The sequence below is a fragment of the Schistocerca piceifrons genome, chromosome 5 (genome assembly GCF_021461385.2).
Source record: "Schistocerca piceifrons isolate TAMUIC-IGC-003096 chromosome 5, iqSchPice1.1, whole genome shotgun sequence".
Lineage (NCBI taxonomy): Eukaryota > Metazoa > Arthropoda > Insecta > Orthoptera > Acrididae > Schistocerca > Schistocerca piceifrons.
The window spans coordinates 397284245-397305563 of record NC_060142.1 but is presented as its reverse complement, the minus strand read 5'-3'; the positions used below and the strand labels follow the sequence as shown (position 1 = coordinate 397305563).

At 44.3% G+C, this 21319-nt stretch overlaps 1 protein-coding gene across 1 annotated transcript in view; it reads right to left on the bottom strand.

The window, feature by feature from the left end:
• Nucleotides 1-380: 380 nt before the first annotated feature.
• LOC124799027 (protein SPT2 homolog) overlaps nucleotides 381-21319 on the bottom strand; it is a 512977-nt gene continuing 492038 nt past the window's right edge. Inside the window, exon 9 of the mRNA XM_047262563.1 lies at nucleotides 381-588. Within this exon, the coding sequence (XP_047118519.1) occupies nucleotides 381-588 (208 nt within the window). The remainder of the gene's footprint in view (nucleotides 589-21319) is intronic.

Sequence of the window (21319 nt, the reverse complement as noted above, 5' to 3'; positions counted from 1 at the left end):
CGCACATTGTTATCCACCCTATCCAAAAGATCATTTATGTAGATAGAAAACAACAGCGGACCTACCACATGTCCCTGGGGCACTCCAGATGATACCATCACCTCCGATGAACACTCACCATCGAGGACAAAGTACTGGGTTCTATTATCTGTGAGCGACTGTACTAATTATTAACTAAGACTACGAAAAGTATAATAGCAGCATAGTAGTAGGAGAGGAATAATTTATTGTTCAGAACAGCTCGTTGTACACACCTTCTCTCTAATCGGTAACATATTTCTTCGCAAACGGGGACCTTATTCAAATTTTTATCATTTTTGTTGATCATGACCGAAACATTGTCCGGATTAGTGGAAGGGGGGGGGGAGGGAGGGGGGACATCACAGGCCGTGTTCAATGTTCAGGGAGAGGAGACACGTACCTTTTTTCCTGCCGGCGCAGCAGGCGACCTTGTCCCACGGCGCGCAGAAGAAGCGCCGCAGTCGTCCGCCGGCGGGGGCGGCGCTGGCGTCGGTGGTGGTCCTTGGCGGCTGCAGGCTGGCCTTCTGGGGGCCGCCGATCACCGACGCCGGCTGGCCCGCCGCCGGCCTGCAACATGGACACCGCCTGTGTCACCAGGCTCCTGCCTTTCCCCACGCCATTCCGTTCCGACATCCACAGTGCACGACCATGAAGGAAAGCAAACAGCGGAACTGTAGTTTGTAAGTAGGAACAATACACTATTAAATTTGCACGTTGTTTGGGAGCGCACAGATGTGAAATTAGGTACACAGTCAGCAACAATGGCTCTTATGCGCTGGACATTAATTAGAAATGAGCTTCGATGGCATATTTACATTTACGTGTACCTACATATTCCGCAAGCCAATGTATGGTACAGTTCGGAGGGTACCTCGAACCACTACTAGTTATGGCTTTTCCTGATCCACTTGCAAAAATAACGAGAAAAAGATGATTTTCTACAGGGTGGTCCATTGATGGTGACCGGGCCAAATATCTCACGAAATAAGCGTCAAACGGAAAAACTACAAAGAACGAAACTTGTCTAGCTTGAAGGGGGCAACCAGATGGCGCTATGGTTGGCACGCTAGATGGCGCTGCCATACGTAAAACGGATATCAACTGCGTTTTTGAAAATACGAACCCCCATTTTTAATACATATTCGTGTAGTACGTAAAGAAATATGAATGTTTATTTGGATCACTTTTTTTTGCTTTGTGATAGATGGCGCTGTAATAGTCACAAACATATGGCTCACAATTTTAGACGAACAGTTGGTAACAGATAGGTTTTTTATATTAAAATACAGAACGTAGGTTTGTTTGAACATTTTATTTCGGTTGTTCCAATGTGGTACATGTACCTTTGTGAACTTATCATTTCTGAGAACACATGCTGTTACAGCGTGATTACCTGTGAATTCCACATTAACGCAATAAATGCTCAAAATGATGTCCGTTAACCTCAATGCATTTGGCAATACGTGTAACGACATTCCTCTCAACAGCGAGTAGTTCGCCTTCCGTAATGTTCGCACGTGCACTGACAATGCGCTGACGCATGTTGTCAGGCGTTGTCGGTGGACCACGATAGCAAGTATCCTTCAACTTTCCCCACAGAAAGAAAGCCGACGACGTCAGATCCAGTGAACGTGCGGGCCATGGTATGGTGCTTCGACGACCAATCCACCTGTCATGAAACATGCTATTCAATACCGCTTCAACCGCACGCAAGCTATGTGCCGGACATCCATCATGTTGGAAATACATCGCCATTCTGTCATGCAGTGAAACATCTTGTAGTAACATCGGTAGAACATTACGTAGGAAATCAGCATACATTGCACTATTTAGATTGCCATCGATAAAATGGGGGCCAATTATCCTTCCTCCCATAATGCCGCACCATACATTAACCTGCCAAGGTCGCTGATGCTCCACTTGTCACAGCCATCGTGGATTTTCCGTTGCCCAATAGAGCGTATTACGCCGGTTTACGTTACCGCTATTGGTGAATGACGCTTCGTCGCTAAATAGAACGCGTGCAAAAAATCTGTCATCGTCTTGTAATTTCTCTTGTGCCCAGTCGCAGAACTGTACACGACGTTCAAAGTTGTCGCCATGCAATTCGTGGTGCATAGAAATATGCTACGGGTGCAATCGATGTTGATGTAGCATTCTCAACACCGACGTTTTTTAGATTCCCGATTCTCGCGCAATTTGTCTGCTACTGATGTGCGGATTAGCCGCGACAGCAGCTAAAACACCTACTTGGGCATCATCATTTGCTGCAGGTCGTGGTTGACGTTTCACACGTGGCTGAACACTTCCTGTTTCCTTAAATAACGTAACCATCCGGCGAACGGTCCGGACACTTGGATGATGTCGTCCAGGATACCGAGCAGCATACATAGCACACGCCTGTTGGGCATTTTGATCACAATAGCCATTCATCAACACGATGTCGACCTTTCCCGCAATTGGTAAACGGTCCATTTTAACACGGCAGTGTTTCACGAAGCAAATACCGTCCGCACTGGCGGAATGTTACGTGATACCACGTACTTATACGTTTGTGGCTATTACAGCGCCATCTATCACAAAGCGAAAAAAGTGGTCCAACTAAAATATTCATATTTCTTTACGTACTACACGAATATGTAATAAAAATGGGGGTTCCTATTTAAAAAAAACGCAGTTGATATCCGTTTGATCTTTGGTAGCGCAGTCTAGTGGGCCAACCATAACGCCATCTTGTTTCCCCCTTCAAGTTTCGTTCTTTGTAGTTTTTTCGTTTGATGCTTATTTCGTGAGATATTTGGCCCGGTCACTATCAATGGACCACCCTGTATATGCCTCTGCACAAGCCCTTCTTTCTCTTATATTTTATCTTCGTGATCCTTGTGCGAAATGTCATCTGAGTGGAGGGAATGAACGCTTGTTAGGAAAAAAGTAAGACTGGTCCTCAGCAACATTGTCATGCAGTTACGAGCGCGCGCAGCCAGTGGTCTGTATTGCTGGAACGCAACCGCCCGTGGGACAGAGCATTTCGCGTGCTAAATGCCGTGACTAGCGCAGCGCGCTGGCCGCCGTATCAGTGGCGCATTACCGCAGATTCCTATCACTCAGCGTGGGATGAAAAAGCTGGCCGCTGGACGAAGGCCTCCGAGGCCACAGCTGCACTCGGCTCGTTAATCACGCGAATGCCTTCCGGTCGCCAACAACGGCGAGCCTAGGGGCGAGCGAGCTGCGCTTAACCACAAGCCACGTAGGCGTGGCTAATGCGCGACTTCACCGATAGCTGTCGATACACGCTCACAATTACCAAGATTAATGGAACGTCGTGATAGTAACATGTCGGACGCAGTGCGGCGTTCATCGTGACGCTCTCTGTCGCTCCTCCCGTAACTGCGGAGGATTTAAAAAATCCTGTGGTGTATTTCTAATACAGCAAGCTCACGATTATTCAAGTGCGCATTATCCGACTGGAGAACTGTCTCAGCATAGTTGTGAGATTTTTGAAAAAAAAAAAAAAAACATAAACGCCTGAGGTGTGCTGTAGTCTTCACTCGCAACACTGCTTTGATGCAGCTTTCCACACTAGCTATTTCCGAACAAGCCTCTTCATCTTGTGGCGTTTATGTTGCACTTCGAACCTTGTTTTATTGTTGTTGTTGTTGTGGTCTTCAGTCCTGAGACTGGTTTGACGCAGCTCTCCATGCTACTCTATCCTGTGCAAGTTTCTTCATCTCCCAGTGCCTACTGCAACCTACATCCTTCTGAATCTGCTTAGTATATTCATCTCTTGGTCTCCCTCTACGATTTTTACCCTCCACGCTGCCCTCCAGTGCTAAATTTGTGATCCCTTGATGCCTCAGAACATGTCCTACCAACCGATCCCTTCTTCTAGTCAAGTTGTGCCACAAACTCCACTTCTCCCCAATTCTACTCAATACCTCCTCATTAGTTATGTGATCTACCCATCTAATATTCAGCATTCTTCTGTAGCACCACATTTCGAAAGCTTCTATTCTCTTTTTGTCCAAACTATTTATCGTCCATCTTTCACTTCCGTACATGGCTACACTCCATACTTTCAGAAACGACTTCCTGACACTTAAATCTATACTCGCTGTTTTATTACATCATGTCTAAAATATGTAAGCGTTTAATATTTGCGCTGCTGTCACTGAGAACAAGCAGGAACTACGGAGTATCCACTCCACATGTAACAGGTGGCCACAGAGCGTGGCTGCTGGAGCGTCGACAGAGAGCAGTGACTGAAGTTTCTCATACTGAGCAGATGGAAGGAGCGATCTAAAAGGTGGTCGGAAATTCCCGTTACAAATTTCTAGGACATGTAGAGGGTAGTGAGTACATAACATTTTGAATAGGAACCCATGTCCGGAAACGTATCGTTTCCGTTGTACGACAGTTTCAATGCAGATGATTATCTCATCCACACCCACGTGAGGAATGTAGTTAGGCGTGACCCAGTACAATTGTTGCAATCCATTTGAAAAGAATACTGACTCGTTCCGTTATTACTTACGCATTTGCATTACAACTTACACCTCATGGTTTACATTAGTCGACAACAACAAGAACCCAGCATCTACGGCACCATCCCCAACATACCGATGCATTATAACAGCGGCTCGGTGTGGCGACCACCAACGTTGTTACACACATTGTACTCCCGAAGCGTGTTCTGGTACACTGTCTCCACCCCATCTGGTGTCTCTTCGATGTCTTGTGCAGCGGCCAGAACTCGTGCCGGCAGATCTTTCTCTGTCTCTACAGGTGTCTCATGAATTAGGCTCTTCATACGACCCCACAAAAAGTAGTCCATAGGGGTTAAATCCGGCTATCGTGGCGGCCACGCGGTTGGACCACCACGACCTATCCATCTTTCACCATACCATCTGTTGAGATGTTTCCGGGCAGCCAGTGAAAAGTGAGTTGGTGCTCCATCAGTCTGAAACCACATTTCCTGACGGACATTCGATGGCACAGCTTCCAAGAACGGATCCAGTACGTGTCGTAGGGAGAATAAGTATGCGGGACCCGTGAGCTTGGATGGGAGGAGGTATGGTCCAATCACATGACCGTCCAGAATACCTGCCCACACGTTAATTCCAAACCTGTCTTGAAATCCCTGAACATGCGTGGCATGAGGGTTTTCGTCCTGAACCTACATTCATCTGTGAAGTGAACTCGACCTGGAAACAGGGGCGCGTCAATGCAACGGAGCAGGATCCATGTGGAGAAGGCGACGCGTTGTGGAAAGTCTGCTGGACCCATAGCGTTTACCCGTTGTAAGTGGTACGGATGTAATTGTTGCTCATGCAGGACGTCCAAGACGGTACTGTGACTAACAGCCATTGCACGCGCAATTGTTCGCGAGCTCTTTGACGGGCCATCTTCAATGCGACGCAGTCCACCTCCTTCAAATTCGGGAGAGCGGCGTCGCCGTGGAGCACCACAGTCCTACCTCTTCACGGTGAAGGTACCCGTTTCCCGTAGCCGTTGTGTAACTTGGGCAAACAGTTTGTGCGATGGAGTGTGACGGTGTGGAAAACGGTCGTGATACAGCCGTCTAACAGCTCTTCCTTACCTCCAGCTTCGCCATAAACAAGGAGCATGTCTGTGTTCCGCAAACGTGTACTGCACCATGTTTCCTCTATCGGTGATGCACAGGTATTGACTCGGTCTCATAGCAAAGCAGACAATAAGTGACATCTGGGGATCGTTTGACGAAGTACACGTCATCGTGTCTACCCTGTTGCATACCAGGACAGGGAACTCTGAGACGTTTCTCTTGCCCTAAGCAGACGTTGACGACGTACACATCTGAATTGAAACTGTCGTAGAAAATGTTCAAATGTGTGTGAAATCTTATGGGACTTAACTGCTAAGGTCATCAGTCCCTAAGCTTACACACTACTTAACCTAAATTACCCTAAGGACAAACAGACACACCCATGCCCAAGGGAGGACTCGAACCTCCGCCGGGACCAGCCGAAACTGTCGTAGAACGGAAACGATACGATTCCGGACATGAGTTCCTGTTCAAAATGTTCTTTACTCACTATCCTCTACATGTCCTAGAAGTTTTTAACGGGAATTGCTGACCACATTAACATTAAAAAACTTTTCACGGCCAAGATCGCGATAATTAATACGAGCGACGTTCGATAAATGACGCAACACATTATTTTCTGAAAGCAGGGTCGTTTCCTTCAGGATTCCAGTACACTATATTATTTCCCACTCGTTTGGCTACAAAACCCTATTCTTGAAGATAATCTTCGTTTAGTGCGACGGGTTTATACCACCTTACCGGGAGAGCCTGTACGCGCGCATGGCACCATTCTACTGGTCGACGTTGGAGCCAATGTCTTGCTGCATCAATAACCTCCTGCTCATCCACGTATTTTGTCCCGTGGAGTGCATCCTTCATTGGGCAAACAGATGGAAGTCGGAAGGTCCACCGGCCGCTGTGGCCGGTCGGTTCTAGGTGCTTCAGTCGGGAACCGCGCTGCTGCTACGGTCGCAGGTTCGAATCCTGCCTCGGGCATGGATGTGTGTGATGTCCTTAGGTTAGTTAGGTTTAGGTAGTTCTAAGTCTAGGGCACTGATGGCCTCAGATGTTAAGTCCCATGTGCTTAGAGCCATTTGAACCATTTTTTCGGAAGGTCCGAGATCCGGGCTGTAGGGTAGAAAAGGAAGAACAGTCCAATGAAGGTGTGTGAACACCTCCCAGGTCCGCAGATTTGTGCGAGGCCTTGCGTTGTAATAGAAAATGAGGATTTCGTTTCCTCAATTCCCGGAGGCTAGCACAGTAGCTTCAAAATTGATCATTGCACCATGAGGGAGGGCATCAGACAGGATAACCCCTTCGGAGTCCCAGGAGACCGCCGCCATTACTTTCCCGGCTGAGGGTACGACTTTGAACGTTTTCTTCGGAGGTGACGTGGTGTGGCGCCACTGCATAGATTGCCATTCTGTTGCCGGTTCGAAGTGATGATCCGATGTTTCATCACCTGTGCAGGTGTCGGACAAAAATTTTTCACGATCAGTCTCGTAACGCGCAGTAGTTCCTCACAGACGGTCCTACGTTGTTCTTTGTGGTCTACTGTTGGGCAGCACACTTTTGAGTACCCCAAATGACGGACGAATGTGTCAGCACTACCACAGCGATGCTGACAGACGGCTCGCCCAACGACTCATCGTGTTTTTGTTCACTGCCAGATCTCCGCAGCGCCTATGAACATCTGAAATTCTCTGGTTTTCCGTCAAAAGAAACTTAATGACAGCCCTGTACCTGGAAGCACCTCCTATTTCTAGGGCTACGTATAGCGCCTCCACCTACGGAAGTTTACGAAAGAATGAGAGCTGAAGTGGAAATAGTCCACGTCGTCCCATGACAAATTCCGCATTTTTTTCAACCGAAATTGGCCGAGAAAAAAATGTGTTGCATTTCTTACAGAACGCCCCTCGTAGGTTTAATGTTATAAGCGATTTGCAGACTTGACCTACCAACCACGAAAGCGCGCTCTACAGGCAGATGCGAAAGAGTTAGCATAGACCAGTTGTAACGAATGACTAGCTTTCATGCACGTAGCGTGTGGACTCAACAAATTCTTCTCTCATTCAATTAAAAGTGAACTGCAATTTAACATAGCCTCGGGAAACGTTAATGCTCAGAATATGAGTAATTTTCGAGCAGGCAACACATGTGTCCTGTGAGTAGTTACTTAGTTTAATTAAAAGTGAGTTAATGCTTAACTTTGTCTCGCGAAATGTTGATATGCGGTCTCGTCGTACTGCCTTCAGTGTTGTGTGGAAACTGGTATTGTGTACGGAATTGTAAATATCATGCTGCTAAAAGTTTATAATTAATTCCAAGATGGGTACTACAATTATTAGCTCTCAGATACTGTAGTATCGACTGTGAAAATATGTTCCTCATTTTGCTCTTAACTACTAAACGATTACATGTTCGCATGACAGCATGATAGGAGCCTTGCCCACGGAGAAGAGATCCAGTGGGAGCATCGAAACAGCTTTAGAAGAAACGAGGTAAGAAAGCCTTCTCCTGATGATTTAGGGAAGAATCAGGCGAAAGTTGCTGGAACTCTCCCTCGCGGTTTGTCCAACGTAACCCTCCACATGCAACCTTCCGTAAACTACAACTGCGCAGTTAGCATCTCCGACATAGAAACGTGTCACGGCAGAAACATTTCCTCTAATTAATTTTCGGTAAATTTAGAACGGATACCGCTAAAATCTCTGCGTGATTAATATACTCTACATTCATCCCCCTGCAATTCCCCCCCCCCCCCCCACCACTGACACTTACGCCTGTCATAAAATTGACGATTTCTTAATCTGTCCTATTAACTGATCCATTGTTATAATATTGCCATAGATTCCTTTTCTTCCCATTTCGATTGAGTGCCTCGTCAATATTTACATTTATATTTGATGATAACAATTTTTTTCTTTTTGACAAGTGCTTTTCTTGCTACTGCCAATGTGTATTTCATATCCTCTCATTTCCTAATTTAAGTCTCTCATTTCCGCCTGGTTTACTTCGACTACATTCCTTTCCCTTAGTTTCGCTTTTGTTGTTTATCTTATGACGTCCTTCAATGAACATTAACAATTCTATTCAACTGCTCTTCCAAATCATTTTCTCTGTCTTCCAGAATTACAATGTTATCGACAAACCTTATAGTTTTTGCTTCTTCCCCTTGAATTTTAATTCTCTTTTCAAATTTCTCCTTTGTTTCTTTTATTGCTTCCAGAGGGTACAGATTGAATAACATCGGTGATAGGCTACTACCATTTCTCACTTTCTCAACCACCACATTTCTTTCGTTTTCCTCAACAATTACAACTGCAGTCTGGTTTCTGTACAAGTCCTAGATAACTTTTCATTCCTTGCATTTCATCCTTGATACCTACATAGTTTCAAAGTCCGTATTATAGTCAATATTATCGAAATATTTCTCTAGATCTAAAAATGCTATTAACTTAGGTTTGCCTTCGTTCATGTTCTATGATACGTTGTTCGGTCAGAATTGCCTATCGTGTTCCTACATTTCTCCAGAACCCATAGTGACTGAGGTCGGCCTCTGCGAATTTTCTCATTCTTCTGTAAATACGAAATTTGCGACAATAATTTGCATCCATGAGTTATTAAATTGATTGCTCGGTAATTTTCAGATCCGTCAAAACCTACCTTCTATGGAACAAGAGTTATCACATTTTTCTTGATATCCAATGGTATTTCACCTGTCTCAATATCTTACATACCAAGTTCAGCGGTATTGTCATGCGGCTCTTCCAAGAACTTCAGTAATTGTGGGGGAATGTCGTCTACTCCAGGGACCTCCTTTCGAATTAGAGCTTCCAGTAGCCTGTCAAAGTGTCGCAATATTATATCTGAGGCATTCTGATATAAATAGAACATATCGTCGTTTGAAATACGCATTTCTGTTTGTGAAGACATATATGACGAAAATATCTACGGGTGATTAAATCGCGATGCCTTTTGCGAGACGTGAACACAGAGTGACGAGGATGTGGGGAACGGAGTGTGTTCTGTAGAGGTCCACAGCTCACGAATATCTGTTACCTCTTTCACTACCATTGGTACGTATGCACCTCACGATAGGTTATCGGAGAACCAATGGGAATATGGTGCATACTGTTGCTATATATCCCCCTGATAAAGTGAAGCCTAGTAGTGGTTTGCATAGTTCTTACAATTACAGTTTCCAGGTATAGGTTGAATTCTCTTCACGTTTCATTGTTTACCCTCTGCTCCGCTCTGTATTGTCGAATAGAATTAGTTCACGCCTCCAGACAAGCAACTCAATGAACAGATTTGAAAAACGGGCTGCTCTCTTGCCTTCACGCACAATACGTGTCAATGAACTGCCCGCATTTACTGACTTTTGTCGCATCAAAAACGGTGCTTATGTTGATCACCTGTAATATCAATTAAAAACTTGCGGAGATGCTCTATTGCACTGATGTGTGGCTGTTTTCTGCATATATTCCAGTTTTTTCGGAATCATCTACTGAAAGGAAAACAACACGACAGGTAATTATTTTTTTCCTATTGTTTCCTCTAACTCAGATATTGATTAAAATACCCATGTGTTTACGTCTTTCACTCCGGAAACAAATGGTGGTGAAAGGGTGAGAAGACGTTATGGTTATACTGAAGCTGTCTTATTGGAATAAGATGGTTTACTCATCACTACTGTCAAATTTCAACCACATTTTATAACTACCACGTGGTCTAAATTGGTCACTAAAGACAAGTAAATCATCTTATTCACGTAGAACAGATTCAGCGGAACAACGACGTCTTTTAAACAGTTCAAATCAAATGGCTGTAAGCACTATGGGACTTAACATCTCAGGTCATTAGTCCTCTAGACTTAGAACTAATTAAACCTAACTAACCTAAGGACATCACACACATCCATGCCCGAGGCAGGATTCGAACCTGTGACCGTAGCAGCAGCGCGGTTCCGGAATGAAGCGTCTAGAACCACTCGGCCACAGCGACCGGCCGACTACATAGAACTCGAGCTTAATTTACTGCAATATGAAATGGGAAACTAAGGAAGACTGTAGTAAATGATGGTGGTGACTCTAAAGTAATAGATGCAACAATTCCTATGCTTCTCTATAACAGACTAAATTTTTCTGAATCGATTATCTAATCTAAAGTAATAGATGCAACAATTCCTATGCTTCTCTATGGCAGACTACATTTTTCTGAATCGATTATCTAATCATCTTTTTGTGTAATAGCAGATGTAGTGTGGGAATAAAAATCAAGTCGACCTGGAAAAAGCGTTCAACAATGTAAAATGGTGCAAGATGTTTGAAATTCTGAGAAAAGTAGAGGTAAGCTACAGGAAAAGACGGATAACATGTAATATGTACAAAAACCAAGAGGGAACAATAGGTGTGGGAGACCAAGAACGAAGTGCTCGAATTAAAAAGGGTGTAAGACAGGGATGTAATCTTTGGCCCCTACTGTTCAATCTATACGTCGAAGAAGCAATGACGGAAATAAAGTAAAGATTCATGTGCGGGATTGAAATTCAGTGTGATAGAATATCAATGATAAATACACTGATGACATTGATATCCTCAGTGAAAGTGAAGAAGAATTATAATATCTGTTGAATGGGATGAACAGTCTAACGAGTACAGAATATCGAAGAAAGACGGAAGTAACGAGAAGTAACAGAAATGAGAAGAGTTTCAAACTTAACTTTGGGATTGATGGTCACGAAATAGATGAAGTTACGGAATTCTGCTGCCTAGGCAGGAAAACAACCAAGAACGGACGCAGCAAGGAGGGCATCAAGAGCTTCTAACACTGGCAAAAAAGGGTAGCAGTGTCAAACGTAGACCTTAATTTGAGGAAGAAATTTCTGAGAATGTACGTTTGGAGCACACCATTGTACGATAGTGAAACGGACTGTTGGAAAACCGGAACAGAATGGAATCGATGCATTTGAGATGTGTCGCTAGAGACGAGTGTTATAAATCAGGTGCACTGATAAGATAAGGAATGAGTAGATTCTGTGCAGAATCGGAGAGGAAAGGAATGTATTGAAAACACTGACAAGAAGAAGGGACAGGATGATAGGACATCTATTAAGATATCAGGGAATAACTTCCATGGTACTAGAGGGAGCTTGAGGCAGTAAAAACTGTAGAGGAAGACAGAGATTGGGATACATCCAGCAAATAATTGGCCGCATCATATCAGTCAGAAGGGTATAACTTAAAAAAAAAAGAAAAAGCACACAAGACGCTGTAACGCAACGAAGTGCGTAGCAAGCCATTCTTGTTTTAGACTTTAACAGTGCGACAGAGTACAGATTATGACGTTAGAGGCGTGCCGTTGGACGAGGGAGACATAGCCAGCCATTGCGTGACCAGAAGGTGGCCACATGGAAGGCCTATATGGACTTCGAGAATGTTCTAGAGCATTGCGATAGGTGGACTTCCGATCTACGGACGTATTAAGACCCAGTAAACTAGGGGAGACACCCATCAACCAAGTTGATTGACTCACCCATACCGGCCGGTGTGGCCGTGCGGTTCTAGGCGCTTCAGTCTGGAACCGCGTGACCGCTACGGTCGCAGGTTCGAATCCTGCCTCGGGCATGGATGTGTGTGATGTCCTTAGGTTGGTTAGGTTTAAGTAGTTCTAAGTTCTAGGGGACTGATGACCACAGATGTTAAGTCCCATAGTGCTCAGAGCCATTTGAACCATTTTTTGACTCATCCATCTTCCTTCGGTGGGGGTGTAATCAAAAGTGGTGTGACAGAAAAATGTAGTTTTAATGGTGGTTGAAATCAGAATAATACCTGTGACAACTCCTTATGAATGATTGGCTTCTGAGAAAATGGTATGAGGCGTGATAATGAGGAATGCTGCCAGATTCAACAGCGGATTACCCGAGGTGACATGGAGGTGGTGACGCCACTACACGATTCGCGACGGATGAAGTAAAACGTCGTGGAGATCCAACAAGTAGCTGTGCAGGTTAGGCAGCAGTTGTATTAGCCTGAGTGCCTTGTAATTGTCGAAGTTAAAAGGTCGAACAGCTGTTAATATTGATATTCATTTCACGAGTTTAGTTTTGTTTAAAGTGTGTCCTGAAATAATGAATAAAGATGTTAGACATGGAACTACACCTTGACCTCCTAGGCTAGTGGGAACATATACGTCATGTGCTTGGCTTGCGTAATTTCGTTTCTCAGTGGACGCATAATTTTCTCATACTGTTGCGAGGTGTGAAGCGAATCCTGTCGCGACACGTGCAGTGTCCAGATTCTTACATTTCGAGACATGCGTGGCAGAGAAAATATTTTTGCGGTGTGTTATTGTCACTAGCAAGTTTAAGCTCTCGGTTTACGTAAAGATAAATCTGATGTAGGTTCTACGAGGGTCATTCCACAAGTCATGGCAACTATGGAATATCGCGGGGATGTGTGGCATCACCGTAATCGCAGCAAATACACTCGAAAGCCCGTAGCAAAAATCAACTGACAGATTGCGACCTCACGTGAGGATAGCTCGGTATCGGCACCTGAAACAGTGTGAGGTGGCCCTGTTGCCTGATGGATTCTCCCCCACCCACATTACTCACCACACCTCAGTCCGTGCGACTGCGAACTCATTCCACAACTGAGGATTTCGTGGGAGACGTTTTGCAAACAGGGCGAATGTCCTTATGGTATTTCGGTGACAGGCAGCACACATTGATGGCAATGTCAACGGTATTCAGCCCGTGCCCCGTCGTTGGCAACGCTGTGTGTATGCACCGTGCTGCTATTTTGAGGCACAGTAGTTGATTTTGATTGATTTTAGTTCCACTTGTGCACAATAAGTTTACACAGAGTTCCAATGCGTGCGTTTCGTTTCAACCTTTACCGTGACCCCTGTATTGGAATCCTATTTTATGTTCCCATTCAGATACCCACTGCCGTACTGGTCCAAAGCACATCGCGGAATTCTGATGGTGTCATATCATCACGAGAGATATCACAGTTGCCATTACTTACGAAATGACCCTCGTATATCTTCACGTAAAATACTCTTCGGTTTCCCGTGTTGACATTTTCTGCTAAGGTGTCAGGCACAGACTATGGCGAAGTGGTAACGTCATTTGTCAAGCAATTTTAGAGGCTACCTAGTCTTCGTAATAAATTGTCTTAAACTTTATTCGGTTCTGTTCTTGCTTGTAGGCTTTACAATTTCCTTCCACGGCCTAAATTCTCCTTAGCATTTCGACACAAAGCAATTATGTCGAGCTGAGAGTAAACTGTGTGAGATGTTCCGGTACTAAGGTAAGGGGGAAGCCACTCAGGAAGGAGGACTGAGGGCTTGTTGCCGGCGCCTGTACTAATAAGATGAGTCACTGCACAATTGATAGGCAAAGACAGACAGGCGAGCAAATAGATAGCATTCAGCAGTATTCATTCTCAGAATTAAGATCCCGGATAAGATCCAAGGCAGTGGACCGTAGTGGAGTAACGTATGGAACAGATCAATTTTTTGACATTATCTGGTCAGCTAAATACTCTCTGTTGCGACGTCAGTTTCAGACAGACCACAGCAGCAGCCATGCAGTATGCTGGCTAGCCAAGTATGTACTTTCCCTGTTGGGGACTGCATAATGCTGGCGTAGGGTTCAGCTGTGCAACGGTCTGCGGTAGCGCTGGGCTACAGTATAAAGCAACGTTTCACAGCCAGCTATCTGACGGCAACCAAGCTCCTGTCGCAACACCCCAATTCAGCCGCTAGCTTCATTTTTTGTTTTTGGAGCAGTGTTTTCGTTACCACGTCAGTAATCGGTAGGATGCACAGCCAAGCAGCTACAGCTTCATAGAGCAGCATCATAGATTAGGTGAAGCCATCGGTCTACGAGCTGTCAGCTAGCCCTCGCGGCTCCGGGTTCTGAACTGGTACTACCGAAGCGAGGCCTTTAACTGGGTGCCATGTTTGCCTGACCCTCCAGCCAGTCTTTGTGCGTCCTGGGTTCGACGAGGGCGTTTCCACGATCCTGTCAGTCGCCTTGGGCCTTGGGCAGAGTATGTCAGTCCAGGAGCTAAACTCACTGAGCTGAGGTGCGGACACCCGTCTATCCTCAGTTAAGCCAAGGTCGCTGTCACCAGTTGTCACACTGTCTCAGCACTCCACTGTCTCAGCGGACTAATTCGCTGCTACTAACCGCAGTCAGCACCAGCGTCGCAGCCGGCAGCCTACTTTATGAAAAGTGTCCAATAATAATGTTACTGCACCAGCAATCTTGACACCGTAATCGCTGCGGTACTGGAAGATCCCATCCGCAAAGCGTCCTGCACACGACATCCTGGGGGAAGAGGTGACCATCCCGCAGTTCTGGTCTCAGTGTAGCGGGCAACACAAACACGACACCACTACATTTCCTGTCTTTCACATACCAGGATTACTTCTAGGAAACCTGCACAATGTCTCAACGACGATTACCAACGTATCTACTGCGCTTTAGAAGTGCGTTGGTGAGGTAACTGGACGATATTTTCCAGTACAAGGCTTGGAGAATTAGACTGCATGAAAACCAAACATGCAGGATGGTAAGGAGCCATTTACACCTGCGGTATTGCACATAACCCTGAATGTGATCGTGACGCAGCGGCCTGAATAGCAGAGCACAATGTTAGTGACTGGCCATTGGGAAGATTTCATTGTGACTGAAATGACTTCATAAACTACTCTTTAAAGGCTATAACATGGACTTAGAGCTTTGATGGAACTGTGGTATTAATATGAAGTGTCCCGTAAAGAACATTACAGCTTCTGAAAGTTAATACAAAATTATTCATATGAGTTGCAGACGTAGTCTTGGGGCAAATTTGTAGCAGTCCGCCTCCCATAGGTTAGTGGCTAGTAAAGTCATCAGAAGATCAAAACTAATTGCAAAACAATTTAGAAAATTGGCAGTTGACCCTAAATAATGAAAAGTGTAAGTTCATCCCCAAGAGAGCTAAAAGGAATCCATTAAACTTCGGTCCTCGATAAATCAGTGAAATCTAAAGGACGTAAATTCAACAAAATACCTAGGAATTACAACTACGAACAACTTAAATTGGAAAGAATGCATAGAAAATGTTATGAGGAAGGCGAACCAAAGCCTCTGTTTTATTCGCGGCACACTTAGAAGATGCAACAGATCTACTAAAGAGACAGTCTATGCTACGCTTGTCCGTTCTCTTTTGGAGTACTGCTGCGCTATGTGGGGTCCTTACCAGATAGGACTAACGGAGCACATCGAGAAAGTTCAAAGAAGAGCAGCACGTTTTGTATTATCGAGAAATAGGGGAGGGAGTGTCATGAACATGAAACATGGATTGGTGTGGACGTAATTAAAACAAAGACGTTTCTCGTTGCGGGGAGTCTTCTCAAGAAATTTCAGTCACCATCTTTCTCCTTCGAATGAGAAAATATTTTATTGACGCCGACTATCATCATAATAATATAAGGGAAATTAGAGCTCGCAGGGGAAGATATAGGTGTTCGTTTACTCCGCTCGCTGTTCGAAAGTGGAATAATAGAGAATTATTGCGAAGCTTGTTCGATGAACCTGATTTACAGAGTATCCATGTAGCTGTAGATGTAGTGGCCAGATTGCCTGGCTGCTATGCGGAGAACCTGGGTTCGATTCCCGGTAGTGCCAAGGTTTTTTCCTTGGTAGGAGGACTGGAACAGGATGATACCGTGCCCCTCCACATCGAATCCCGATGACGCTGTTGGCAGAAGACGACACGGCAGAGCTAATTTTCTAGGAAAAACGATAAATATTTGACTCACGTAGTACGATGGTACTGAAACATACAAGCACTAGCGAGAGTTGTAGTACATATGGCTGCCGTCACTGGTCCAGAGTGAGGTCATTGTGTGGTTTGGTTTGAAGGATCTATCTGCGACATCGGGCTAAGAGTTTTGTTCAAGCTGAGTGCTCGGTTAGGCATAAAAAATTCTCGGGTCAACTGCATGGGTGTAACGACGCTGCAGAGCAAGTGAGGCGAGAAATCAATCCATGCTGCTTGTCGCGATGTGGGTGCTCCACATGTGACTCTTTTACGTATGCTAAGAAGACACAGGCGTTCACAAAGGGAGCGGAGGGGGTGAGGGGGGAAAGCAAAAGGAGGCACTTGCTGCACCCTGGAATCTGGAGCACAGTGTTTTTATTCATTGTGGTATTCACGTACACTTCTCATGCAATTGAGTTCTCTGCGATATAATAACTACTTTCTGTCACCCATAAAATTTATTTCTTGTGGCACGACACGCCTCGAAGTTGCGCAACACATTTGTATAAAAAATGATAATTTTAGAGTCTTGCCACCCACCCTTCCCTGGATGAATTTCTGCCGATGCCCATGTAAGGAGAAATTTGCGTCGGAAATTAACAGTGGTGCACGAACTAAAAGACGCTAATAGGATTCTTCGTAAGGACTTTTATAGCAAAAGTTATATCGGTTGGATAAATGTGAAGATTTCATCGGAAACCTCTTTAGTGATGAGTCAACTGTTCACTTTTAGAGGTGAAGTTAATCTACATCTACGTTTTTTTCTCTGCTATTGACGATAAAGTGCGTGCCATAGGGTTCAATGAACCACCTTCAAGCTGGCGCTCTACCGTTCCACACCTGAACGGCGCGTGGGAAAAACGAGTACTTAAATTTTTCTGTGCGAGTCCTGATTTCTCTTATTTTATCGTAATGATCATTTCTCCCTATGTAAGTGGGTGCCAATAGAATGTTTTCGCAATCGGAGGAGGAAACTGGTGATTGAAATTTCATGAGAAGATCCCGTCGCAACGAAAAACGCCTTTAATATTTGCCATTCCAATTCAAGTATGTGGCACTATCTCCCCTATTTCGCGATAATACAAAACGAACTGCCCTTGTTAATAAAGCGAACTGTAAGATTTGGGACTGTGAAAATTGAAAGCAAATTTTAGAAACCTTTCGTGATAGCCAATAAATTACGTTTTTTGTGCATTGAGGAAGCGCAAAGATTACAGACCTAAGAGAAAGAAATCAATGGAAATATTGTACATAGATACACGGGGAAACTTTTCAATCCCACTTTTTGACGAGGCTGACCAAGACCTTGGTGTATACATCGTAAAAGAGGTGTCAACATTCTCTTGTGAGGATTCGTCAAAGAGGATACTATGTTTGTACCACCATTGACAGTTCTCTGGCAGAGCTCACAACTGAACAACACACCTGACACGGCGCTAAGGTTTGGCAAGAGATCGACTTGAGACGGGGTGAGCGCTGCATTAGTAGTGGAAGTCATATTCAGCAAAGTTAGTTATTCATATGAGAGCCTGGGGTCTGTTCTTTATATAACGTAAACTGAAGATGGAGGGGAGAAATAAAAGGAACTATTGATGTCAGCTGAATCAATAGTTTATGCAGAATCAGCGGCGACGAATGGAAATGTGTGCCCGAGTAGGATTCGAACGCATTATCTTCTGCTTACCACGCAGTTGCCTTATCCACTGCGCAACCCGGATACACTGTTTATGGCAATTGCGCGTAAAATCTCGGCACACCTCCTACCAGACCGACATTCCCACCCAGCACCACCAGTCAGAAGTCCCCCTACATATCCTCCATATTCCGTACTTTGAGAGTTCCACAGGAGGTCGAACGTAATTATGCATTCGCACTGAAGATTTTGGACTCATAACCCATCGGGAGAACCAATTATATGAATGCGTGGTGTCTGTTCTTTCGGACATAAATAAACCCATATATTAATTTTCAAAGTTGTAAAATCATTTTGGAATCACCCTGTGCATCTGTAACTGTTCACATTCTAAATTTTCTGTTGGTTTATTAATATTGTGGTATGTTTTGACATACCGTTTGTTGTGTACCAAGGAAGAGGTGCACAACAAACACCGCTGGAGGTTGCTACCACACAGGCACAACCACTTGCCCCGTGTCTCTCATTTCGTGCAGTAGCCTCTAGGTGATCATAAAACTGGACCTCTTCCTGCTTCTGCACCACTTCCCTCAGCGCGTCATATACTCCGCCAATAGTGTGGGCACCCGCCATAGGAAGCTTTGTCAATCTTGTGGACTTTATTGCTTTTGCCTTGTACTCGTGGATCTGAAAATCCTTCCGCCGACTGGCACCAAAACACAACTCGCTGCGAAAACTCAGACAGTTACAAACCAGCAGTTGCACAGTTCAGTTGAGCGACTGGAGTCAGCTCAATAAAGTACTCCGACCTAGCAGTCGCTATTTACAGAGTAATTGTACTGTTAGGAGTATCTGAAACATTACTATCAGTTATACAACGTAGACTACCCAGAAAAAAATGGTTCAAATGGCTCTGAGCACTATGGGACTTAACATCTATGGTCATCAGTCCCCTAGAACTTAGAACTACTTAAACCTAACTAACCTAAGGACATCACACAACACCTTAGGTTAGTTAGGTTTAAGTAGTTCTAAGTTCTAGGGGACTAATGACCATAGCTGTTAAGTCCCATAGTGCTCAGAGCCACTTGATTTCATATGTGTCACATTTTCCTGTAATTTAGTCATTTGTAGCGGACTTCAGTACAGTTTAAGAGGACTGGACATCTCTAAAAAGGGCCATCACAGGAGTTGGGATGGAAAACATAAGTACAAAGAAGGTAACTGCAAAGAAACCATGGATAACAGAAGAAATACTTCTGTTGATTGATGAAAGGAGGAAGTACAAAAATGTACCGGGAAACTCAGAAATACAGAAATACAAGTTGCTGAGGAATGAAATAAATAGGAATTGCAGGGAAGCTAAGACGAAATGGCTGCAGGAAAAATGTGAAGACATCGAAAAAGAAATGATTGTCGGAAGGACAGACTCAGCATACAGGAAAGTCAAAACAACCTTCGTTGACATTAAAAGCAAGCGTGGTAAGATTAAGAGTCCTACGTGAATTTCACTGTTAAATGCAGTGGAGAGAGCGGATAGGTAGAAAGAATACACTGAAAACCTCTATGAGGAGGAAGATTTGTATGATGTAATAAAAGAAGAAACAGGAGTCGATTTAGAAGAAAAGGGGATCCAGTGTTAGAATCAGAATTTAAAAGAGCTTTAGAGGACTTAAGACCTAATAAAGCAGAAGGGATAGATAACATTCCATCAGAATTTCTAAAATCATTGGGGGAAGTGGCAACAAAACGACTATTCACGTTGGTGTGCAGAATGCATGAGCCTGGCGACATTCCATTTGACTTTCGGAAAAGCATCACTCACAATATTCCGAAGACGGCAAGAGCTGACAAGTACGAGAATGATCACACAGTCAGCTTAACAGCTCATGCGCCCACTTTGCTTATAAGAATAATATGTAGAAGAATGGAAAAGAGAATTCAGGATGCGCTGGATGTCGATCAGTTTGGCTTTAGGAAACGTAAAGGCACGAGAGAGGCAATTCTGACGTTGCGGTTGATAATGGAAGCAAAACTAAAGAAAAATCAAGTCACTTTTGTAGGATTTGTCGACCTGGAAAAAGCGTTCGACAATGTAAAATGGTACAACATGTTCGAAATTCTGAAAAAAGTAGGAGTAAGTTATAGGGAGAGACGGGTCATATACAGTACGTACAACAGCCAAGAGAGAATAATAAGAGTTGATGACCAAGAACGAATTGCTCGTATTAAAAAGGGTGTAAGACAAGGATGTAGCCTTTCATCCCTACTGTTCAATCTGTACATGGAGGACGCAATGATGGAAATAAAAGAAAAGTTAAGGAGTGGAATTAAAATTCAAGGTGGAAGGATATCAATGAAACCATTCGATGATGACATTGCTGTCCTGAGTGAAAGTGAAGAAGAATTACATGATCTGCTGAACGGAATGAACAGTCTAATGAGTGCACAGTATGGACTGAGAGTAAATCGAAGGAAGACGAAGGTAATGAGAAGTAGTAGAAATGAGAACAGCGAGAAACTTAACATCAGGATTGATGGTCACGAAGTCAATGAAGTTAAGGAATTCTGCCACCTAGGCAGTAAAATAACCAATGACGGACGGAGCAAGGAGGACATCAAAAGCAGACTAGCTATGGCAAAAAAGTGCATTCCTGTCCAAGAGAAGTCTACTAATATCAAATATTGGCTTTAATTTGAGGAAGAAATTTCTGGGAATATACGTCTGGAGTACAGCATTGCGTGGTAGTGAAACACGGTGGGAAAACCGGAACAGAAGAGAATCGAAGCATTTGAGATGTGGTGGATGTGGTGCTACAGACGAATGTTGAAAATCAGGAGGACGCATAAGGTAAGGAATGAGGAGGTTCTACGCAGAATCGGAGAGGAAAGGAATATGTGAAAAACATTGATAAGGAGAAGGGACAGGATGATAGGACATCTAAGACATGGGGGAATGACTTCCTTGGTACTAGAGGGAGCTGCAGAGGGCAAAAATTGCAAGGGAAGACAGAGATTGGAATACATGCAGCAAATAGTTGAGGATGTAGGTTGCAAGTGCTACTCTGAGATGAAGAGGTTAGCACAGGACAGGAATTCGTGGCACGCCCCATCAAACCAGTCAGAAGACTGATGACACAAAAAAAAGAGAAAGTCAGGTAAGTCTGGCTGGAGGGGTCGTACGGTACAGTTCGGCGTAGAGGAGCGGCACGATTAAGATCTGAGTTGCGCACTGTACAGAATGGTCTTAAATAATCACGTGTTGCTGTTGTTGTTGTT